The 9,753-nt window shown below is 59.2% G+C and overlaps 1 protein-coding gene across 1 annotated transcript; it reads left to right on the forward strand.

Moving 5' to 3' along the window:
• The first annotated feature begins 1,617 nt into the window (after positions 1-1,617).
• On the forward strand, positions 1,618-5,979 carry BTG2 (BTG anti-proliferation factor 2). The gene is made up of 2 exons (XM_051808978.1): positions 1,618-1,838; positions 2,830-5,979. The coding sequence occupies exons 1-2, from the start codon at positions 1,679-1,681 to the stop codon at positions 3,162-3,164; spliced, it is 495 nt and encodes a 164-aa protein (XP_051664938.1). The 5' UTR covers positions 1,618-1,678; the 3' UTR covers positions 3,165-5,979.
• Positions 5,980-9,753: the final 3,774 nt, after the last annotated feature.

Below are 9,753 nucleotides of genomic sequence, written 5' to 3' on the forward strand. Positions count from 1 at the left end.
GATGCCAAATGAGGCCCCAGCCACGGGAGGAGAAAGAGATCTCACTGGGGATCACATCAGAGCTGTGGCTTCAGATCCTCCCCCGGTGCACGCTGAGGAGGCATCTGGGGCTGGGAGACAATGGCCTGGAACAATCCCGGTCCTCTGCCAGGGAATATTCATTCACAGTCCCGTCCTGGTTTGATACTAACTCTCTCATGGTTGATCAAAGCAAAGGCAAGCAAAGAGCTTGGCCTCCCACTGTTCTTTAGCTCCGGGCCAGTTTCAGCAGGAGCTGGGCCAGTGTTTCTGCTGGGCAGCGTGGCTGGGCAGCTGGGCCAGCTGGGCCAGCTCCCGGCATTGTCGTGGCTTTAAGGTGCTCCTTCATCTCCCACAGCATCAGGGCTTGTGCTGCTTCTGCTCTCCCCTCCTGCTGGGCTGGAGGAGGCACCCGAGGACGTTCTGCTTCGTGCCTGCCTTGGCTTGTTCTCCCTGCTCCGTGATGGGACACGTCCTCCTGCGTCCCGCTCTTCCTCCAGCCTGGCTTTCGGCTGGCAGGAGGCACCAAGTCCCGGGGTGTCTGTCCTCACCCCTCACCCCAAACCCTCCTCAGGCAGCAAGAGGTGGTCATGGCAGTGCTCTCCCTCATCCCCCTCACCTGCCTGGGACAGTGCAGGCAATGGCAAGTTCTCCCTGCACTCCTCAGGGATCTCTGGAAAGGGTTTGGACTTGTCTGGGAGACAAGGATCTGTGAGTGTGTATTGGGGAAGGAAATTTGGTGATGGAAACATTGCTGGGGAGAAAAGACCCCCTGTAGGGGGGTTTCTCTAGGGTCACAAAGGGCACCTGGGCTGCTCTGGCATCTGGAGGAGTGTTTTGGAAGGGAGACCTTAGAGCCTCTTCAAAGGGGCTCCAAGAGAGCTGGAGAGGGGCTTGGGACAAGGACCTGGAGTGACAGGACAAGGGGGGATGGCTTCAAAATGACAGAAAATAGTCCTAGATTGGATATTAGGGAAAACTTCTTTACTGTGAGGGTGGTGAGGCACTGGAATGGATTTCCCAGAGAAGCTGTGGCTGCCCCATCCCTGGAAGCGTCCAAGGCCAGGACAGGCCTTGGAGCAACCTGGTCTAGTGGAGGGTGTCCCTGCTCAGGGCAGGGGGGTTGGAACGAAATGATCTTTAGTGTCCGTTCCAACCCCTCCGATGACTCGATGATTCCACTGCTCGGGGCGGCTCTGCCGTGGGTGACTGCCAAGGAGCCGCAATCCCGCGACCCCCGGAGCGCACGGGGGCCGTGCCGCGGGTCGAGGGTGGAGTGTGTCCCTGTCCCGTCCCTGTCCCGTCCCTGTCCCGTCCTTGTCCCTGTCCCGTCCCTGTCCCTGTCCCGTCCTTGTCCCTGTCCCGTCCTTGTCCCTTGTCCCCCCCGGGTCACCCCGAACCTGCCCCGTAACCGCCCCCCCCCCGCGCTGTGACGTCACCGCTCCTCTCGCGCTGAGCTCACGCGCTATTAGCATACCGCGATTTGCATACCCCTCGTTTGCATAGCGCCTCAGCCAATGGGAGCGCGCCGCCGCCGCGGCCCCGCCCCTCCCCGGCCGGGCATAAGGCGCGCGCGGCGCCGCCGGCGCAGAACGGGCGGAGCGGAGCCCTCGGAGCGGGACCCCCCGATCCCAGCGGGAACCCCGATCCCAGCGCCGGGATGAGCCACCGCCACGGCCCCCGCCGCGGGCCCCGCGCTGACATGGTGCCCGAGATCGCCGCCGCCGTCGGCTTCGTGTCCAGCCTGCTGCGCACGCGGGGCTGCGTCAGCGAGCAGCAGCTCCAGGTCTTCAGCGGGGCGCTGCGGGAGGCGCTCGCAGGTGAGTGCGGCGAGAGAGGCCCGCTCGTGTCCGGGCTCCTCCTGTCCCCCTCGGGGCCGGGCGCCCGCTGCTGTCCTTCCCCGGTGCTCCCAGAACTGGCTGTCTTTCTCCGGATGCCCCCGCCCATGTGGCTCCCAGGACCTGGGACAGGACCGGGTGTCCTCCGGGTGCCCCCCTGTGTTGCTCCCAGAACCGGTGTCCCTCTTTGGATGCCCACCTGTGTCCCCTGGGGTCGGGCACGCATCGATGCCTTTCCCTGACACCCGGCTGTGCCGTCCTTGACGCCGGATACCTCTTCGTGCCTTTGCCCGGGTGCCCACCCGTGTCCCCCTGGGGACTGGCACCCACCCGTTTGACCCCAGGGCACCCACCCGTGTCCCTGTGGGGTCCTGCGTGAAACTGCCTCATCCTGGGAGCGAGCAGATCCCCTGCCCGGCCTCCGAGGGCTTTGTGCTCCCTTTTGGAGCCCTCCTTGCTGAGGGTGGATACAGACGATCCCAAGCCAGTCTGTGCCCCCTCCCTGTGTCAGCAGAGTCTGGCACTCCCCTCCCCACGGGCACGTCTGGGCTCGGCACGAACTGGGTGGTTCAGGGGTCCCCTCCCAGCCCGGCACAGCCGGGTGTTATCGCCCCGAAGGAGGGATGGTTTGTTTGTTGCTGTGCTCAGATAAGAGGTAGCAAAGCGCTCCTGAACTTAGAGAACGACCTGGATGTTGCTCCCGGGCCGCGGTGCTTTGGGGTGGGTGATAGGGTATCTGCCCCGGCCACCCCGGCAGCCTTGGGGTCCCTGCACTGCCCTCCGGGGGTTTGGAGGAGCCGCACCTTGGAACAAGCAGTGACCAAAGAATCGAGCACTCGGCTCCGGAGGCAGCCTGAGGAGCACTCCCGAGGAGCCCCGAGCTCCCTCCAGGAGATGTGGGAGCCCTCGGGACGACGGCGGGACACAGATCCCCCTCCACGCCTGCTCACCGCTCCTGTCGCTTCCCTTGCAGAGCACTACAAACACCACTGGTTCCCCGAGAAACCCTTCAAAGGCTCCGGGTACCGCTGCATCCGGATCAACCACAAAATGGACCCCATTATCAGCAAGGCAGCGAGCCAGATCGGACTGAGCCTCCCGCAGCTCTACCAGCTCCTGCCCAGCGAGCTGACGCTCTGGGTGGACCCCTACGAGGTGTCCTATCGCATCGGCGAGGACGGCTCCATCTGCGTCTTGTACGAGGCCTCGAAGCCCCCCAGCTCCTACGGGATGCTCACCTGCAAGAACCAGATGATGCTGGGCCGCACCAGTCCTTCCAAAAACTACATCATGACTGTCTCCAGCTAAATACTCCTCTTGTCCTTACACTGCCAAGACACAGGCTACTGTAATACCTCACCCGAGGATCTATTTTTAAGATGAAGAGCTATTTATATTTTTTAAAAAAATCCAAGAAAATCCAAAATTAAAATATCGGGCGCCGCTCTGAACAGAGGCGGGGCTCCAGGTGCCTTTTTTAAAGCTGTTGCAAGCTTGTGAGTTTTTCTTATGAAGCCGATATCTACCTAATTAGTGTTGGATGGCAATTTTGGGCTGGCTCGCTCACTTGGGCAGCTTGGAGTGGAGGATGAGGGGGAAGAGCCAGGCTGGGAAGTGTGGCTGGTGGTGGGAGATGTGTCACCTTCTCCCCATCCTGGTTCCCAGCACTATTGCTATAGCACCAGGTATTGCAATACTGCTGAGAAGGGGGGAAGGAGGTGCTGCCTTCCCTTCACTGCTTCACTCCCCAGCTGGTTTGATCTCTCTGGGGCCTGGATATAGTTCTGGGGGAGCCTTGCCTTGGGGCTGGGTGATGCTGGGGACCCTGGGATCCCTCTCCTTTGCTCTCACACATCTCCTGGACCTGCTCCTGTTGCAGCTCTGCTCTGCCCCACTCCCAGCACAGCGAGGGGAGCTTGCCCTGCCTCCAGCCCCTCCACCTTCCCTGTCCACTGCTGGGCTGGAAGGGCCACGCTGGAAGTGGAGCAAGGCAGAGGTTCTGCACTGGGGATGCAGAGCCGTGCCCAGGATGACTCGTGCAGCTGCTGAGGTGGCACTGGAGGACTGTTTTCCCTGGTGCTCCCAGTCCCTGGCTGTCTCCCACGCTGCACACGGAGCCGGGCACTCCAGAGCCCGAGACCAGCACGGAACAGCTGGGAATTACAAAGCCTCTCTGCTCTGTGTGGCTCAAACATCAGCCCAGACCTGCTCTTGTGTGGCCTCCCAGTGCTCCCGGGCGTGGGCTTGGCCTCCTGCCTGCACAAGTTGCCCAGTCCAGCGCTCCTGAGTGTCACTTCTCCAGAAGAGCTGAAGCAACTCTCCCTGTGCTGTAGAGGTTGGTGTGTGAGAACCCCTTTGCTGCCCTATTTCTTAAAATCAGAAGTATTGGGGGGCTCTTCCCCCTGTGTGTGGGATGCTCAGATGCTTTGGTGTCCTAACTTTGCATTTAAAGTCACAGCACTTCCCTCTCCTCCTCTCCTGTCCCTGGGACCTGTCTCCAATGACCCCCTGGTAAAGGGCATGGTTTAGTTCTGATCTCATGGAACATAACTTTTGCACAATTAATGCCTGGTCCTGTGCTCTGCCTGTTCCAGCAAAGCTCCTTTTGCAGTCCCAGTGGAACCTGTGTTCAGGGAGACTCTGCCCAGATGTTGTTCAGGATTTGGCCTTTAAACTACAAATGGGGTGGGAGCTAAAGGGCTGCCCTAAACTTCACCTGCCTGTTGGGAAGGAGCCTTTACTGGGATATTTGGATGTCCTTGGCCTTTTTACCAACCCACTGGTGCTCCTCCATTGATCCCAGGAGAAGGGATTGGAGCAAAGGGCATTGACATGGTTGGTTGTAGCAAAACTTCCCAGATTAGTCTCTCAGCCTACTCTTAACCTTCCTCTCTCCTGACCTGGCAGCTAACTGGCAAAACCAGGGTTGTTCCTGCCCAGCCTATGATGACTCAAGTTCTCAAACATTTGTGCAATATATTTCCAAATCTTGGGCTCTCTGGGAGAGGAAGGAAGCTCCCATCTGCCACAGTTCTTAGCTTGGTCTTTAATATATTAAACAATTCAGCACAGCTCCCCAACTCTGACTACTAACATGGAAAAGTTCAGATTTTTGTAAGCTTCAGATCATCAATTCCAGAACTGGAAAATCAGCCTCGACTCTAAAATGCTTTTCAAATGTCAAGTGGTTGTTTGTCCCTGAGCAGTAAGAGCAGAGCGTGGCCCTGGAGTTGCATCACTTCCCTCTGCGCCACCGAAATCTCTCACGTCAGCAAAGCAGAAGTTGAAACAAAGCACTGGGGCTTTTCCCATGGTGAACTTGTGCAATAGGTGACCTCACCGAGAGGGGAGCGCTCGGTAACTTCCAAAAAAGCAAATTCCCTTTTCAGGGAAAAGGGATCTCGGTGCTTTTTGGAGTCCTCCCTCGACCTGCTTGCGTGGAAAGCCCACGATGAGACCCACACCCAGCAGGAGCTTTGCTGGGCTCCTGGGCTGGCTGTGGAGGCTCCTGAAGGCTGGTACTTCCTTGGGTTGCAATTTGTCAGGATCAAAGCAGTCTTAAGATTTACACCCCCTTTTTAACTCTCTATTCCCTCCCTCTTCCCAGAAGAGTTTTCCAGGAACAACAGCCCCCACCAAAGGAATACACTCTAACTGCTCCTAACGTGCCCCCACCTCCAGAACCAAAATAGCCTCATTCTTCTTGTCCCTGGTGTGGAGGAGCCTAATGTTAAAGGTGTCTGTTTGTAGCTTCAAAGCCAACCAAATTTGGGTATAATCCCTTTCTCTTGTAGCTGGTTACACGTAAAAGCTGTGAATTCGTGTTGCTCTGTTGCCTTCTGCCTACAAGCCTGATGTTCACCTGCAGAGCCGAGTGATGTGGAGTTTGAGACAGTGGATTTGAGGGGTTTTCTGTCATTTTTTTTTTTTTTTTTTTTAACCAAGCTGGACTGTTGAACGGGACCTGCTTTTTGTATTTGGTTGAAAATGGTAGAAAGTCTGTAAGGACTTGGAGGAGGGAGTGGGGTGGTTACTAATGTACAGTAGTATTTTATATCCAGAGTGTACAGATCCTTTGACAGACCGATGCTTTTGTTACTTTAATAAAAATGTAGCATTATAACCAAGGCCTGTGTTCTTCCTGGGAGCTGCCCTGTGCTGGTGGAGAGGGTGAGGGTTGGGATTGCAGCCCAGATCCCACCCTGGGAATGCCACGGGCTCGGCTGGAGTGTGGGTGACTGCGAATATCCGGCTGCGTCACGGAGGAGGTTTAACAAAAAGCTGCTTAGTCAACGTGCTGACTCCAAACCTGACCCTCTAAACTGCAGGAATTAAGGCTGGGAATTGGTCTGATGACTAATGCTGGGCTGTGGGTGTCCTGCCCTTCTCCTTCCCCGTGCTGGGCTCTGGCTTGGGCAGCAGGGGATTAATTCTATGCTGGATTGTGGAAATCCTGCCAGGGTGGGAAGGTGTGATGGACCCAGTCCTAGGAACAGTTTAAATGGAGTCTGGGAAAGAAGGGATTAATGGTCTGAGGGAGCCATGGGGCAGTTCCTGGTGAAGCCTCCCTGCCCCCACTGTCCTTCCAGCGGTGACTGAGCCAGCAGAGGAGGAAGGGTGAGGGATCACTGGATTGCTCTGAGGCATGTGGGGGATGCTCTGGGCCTGTCACGATAAAGGCACCCGGGGCTGAGTCAAGGCAGATCCTGTTTTGGCTGTGTCAGTGACCTCAGCACGGAGCTGTGACCCTGATCCCCAGGACAGGGACCCCCCTCCAGGAGCAGACCTGGCTAAATCAGCTTGTGCTGCTTTTGATCCAAAGCTCCATTTTTATGGAGCTCAGGAGGGCTTGAGTTGCAGCCTGCCAGTGTCCCCCTGACCCAGCCCAGGCTGCTCCCTCTGCCCTCCCGGGCTGGGGATGCCAAGGGGGGGCACGGCCCTGGTCCCACCACTCTCCCTGGAGAGGGCAAAGCATCTCCTCCCCTCCTGCTTGTGTCACAACGTGCCACCTCCCAGAGGGAAACAATTTGTGGGCAGATTTGGGTGCCGGGTCAAAGCCGCTCCTGTTTGAGCTCATCCCTTCATTAGTTTGCATAAACACACCCCAATTGCTGCTGCTTGTGAAACAGGGCTGGTGGGGAGGGACGGGCGGCTCGGCTGCTGATTAGCTGGGGAGTCACCCGGGTTCAAAGGCTTGGGGAAGTCAGGTGATGGTGGCCTTCCTCCCTCTGGCTTGCCCAAACCAGCGTGGGCTGCCAGGACATGATCCCGGGCTCCAGGCCCGTTCCCAGGCTGGTGCAGTCCGTGCCATGGCCAGCCCAGCGTGCCGTGACCTGTGCCTGGCATTTGGGCCAGCAGGCAGGGCCAAGATCAGCTGAAATTTGGGCTGCCCCCAGCCAAGATAAAAATACAACTCTTACGCCATGGATGGGAGTGAGGAGTCAGCGCTTGGCACGGCCAGACCCCCCCAGCCTGTGCATCCCTGACGTAGCTGCTATTTTTATCTCGCTCGTCATTTTTGTTCTGGTAGGATCTGGATACCTCAGGTGCAAGCTGGGTTAGTGTTGTGCATCTGTATCTGCCCCTCAAAGCCCTTTCTAGGCCTTCCGAGACCCTTGAGCAGCTCCCAGGACTGACACAGGGAATGTGGAGTTACAGCTGGGGACACGGATGCCCCCAAACTGCTCGGAGCAGCTCCGGAAAAGACTGAAAGTAGCTAAATCCACGCACCTCCACCTACTGGAATCTTGGCTCGTTTTCTGCTGCTGGGTTTCTGTTGGGATTTTTTTTATCCAGACAGGGCAGGGAGGTGTCTGATCCCAGGAGCCAGGGTCAGATGCTGTAATCAGAGACCCGTGTGTTGCACAAACGAGGGTTTGCCTTTGCTGTGCCCTGGGTGAGAGCTCAGCCCTTTGCCCGGCACACCTGCCTGCCCACATGGCCATGTGTTTGGGTGGTTTGTGGGTGTTTGTGTGTTCCCTTCCCCGGGGTCCCTCGAGCAGAAATCGGGCGTTTCTCAGTTCTGAGTTACCACAAGAGCAACATCAGCATTTAGGATGTGAAAGCGCTCGTTGGGGTTATTTCTGCTCTTCCCACAGGACCCAAACCTCGTCCCCCACCAGTCCTCTTGTCACCATCACTGCCTCGAAACGCTTCCCCCTGCCCACCCTGGAGCAGGGAAGGGAGCCAGGTCCCTTCCAGGCTGCTCAGAAGGGAGGAAGGCGAGAGGGGACGGGGCAGCACCGCAGCTCTGGGTTTTCCCTGCTGCAGCTGGAGGGGGGACAGAAGCGAAACCGGGCGCCCTGAGCCTCCTCCCCGCGCCCACGGGCTCTGCCAGGTGCTTCCTGCCCTCCTTATCTGCCGGCAGGGCATGGGGAGGACGGGCTCTCTCAGCCCTGCCGAGGCCAATCCGGCACTCCCTGGGCGCAGCCACACTCGCTGTATCTGGGCAGACAGAGCCGGCAGCGCCCAGACCCACCCTGGGAACGGGGGGAGGAGGGGCAGGCCCGGGGGTGCTCCCTCACCTGCGCTGCTCCAGAGCCTGGGTGAGCTACCCAGGATCCACCAGAGCCGTAGGAACTCTGCGAGCACGTGGCCTGGCAACGGGGAGGTGATTTGTGGGGTTTGGAGGGGTTGGTGCTGTGCCAAGCCCGCAGCGTTTTGGGCTGGGGCACTTCCAGTGCGTTCCGGCATCGCTGCTGCCTGTGCCAGCAGCCTCTGGCACCACCAAACTCCGGCATTCCCAGTGTTTGCTGCCACAGTGGAGCCCCCACACCAGCCCTGCACCCCACAGGGTTGAGCCAAGCCCTTCTCCAGCCCCTGGGGCATGGCCAGGCACCGGGTCAGGATCGGTGTTGGCACATGGGCTCCTGGTGGATTCTGTCCCTTGGCTGGGATGTCGGAGCGATTCCCGGCTGGGGACTGCCCTCCCTGTCTGCCCTTCCTCCTGACAGACCTTCCTCTCCCTCCTCTTCCCTGGCCCAGCTCTCTGGCCCCCCTTTGTCCCTCCAAGGCCACAACCCATCTCATCTGCCCCCAAGCACCCCAACAGCCTCACACCCCCCCGGGACCCCCAAACCAGCACCGAGGAAAAGGCACCAACCACTCTGCCTTCCCAATCCTTGCTAAAAACTGAGCCACCTGATGGAAACCCCCCCTCCTTCCTCCCCAGAGGTCACGGGCAGATGCGGGTGTGTGGCAGCCGCCGTCGCCCACGCAGATGGGGCGGGCGGTGGCCGTGCCTAATGCCGGCCTGAAACAAAAAACCTCCCCCCAAACAACCACAAAACCTGTCGGCAGCTCCAGCCCCAGCCTTGGCTCCGTTCCCTGCCTGCTCCCTGCCTCCCGTGCCATCCCCCCTCGAGGTGGGCAGCTGGAATGGGACAGAAGTGGGATCTGGGGAGGGACGGCCCACCCTGGTCCCCACACCTCCCCACTCCCAGGGTGTCACTGAGGGGTTTGGGGGTCCCGGGGACCAACTCGCCCCAGCCACTCCCCTGCTGTGAGTGCCTGGGCGAGGGGCCAGTTGGGCAGAGGGAGAGGAGCCACTTGAGCCGCTTTTTTTTCCACTGAGCATCCCGTGGGGAGAGCCAGCCCCATCCCCACCCCATCCCTAGCCCCATCCCCATCCCAACCTCATCCCCACCCCATTCCCATCCCCACTCCATCCCCATCCCAGCCCCATTCCCACCCCATCCCCATCCCCACTCCATCCCCATCCCAACCTCATCCCCACCCCATCCCCATCCCCACTCCATCCCCATCCCGGCCCCTCCTCAGCGGCTGCTCCCGGCGCTGGGGCCGCTTCCAACGCTCCCATTTGTGACCCGGTGGGGATAAAAGGGGCTTGTTGGCGGCAGCAGCAACTGGTGTGCGGGGCCAACTGTTGCCATCTGTC

Source organism: Manacus candei, unplaced genomic scaffold, assembly GCF_025592945.1.
Source record: "Manacus candei isolate 608988 ecotype Guabito, Panama unplaced genomic scaffold, ASM2559294v1 h1tg000073l, whole genome shotgun sequence".
NCBI lineage: Eukaryota > Metazoa > Chordata > Aves > Passeriformes > Pipridae > Manacus > Manacus candei.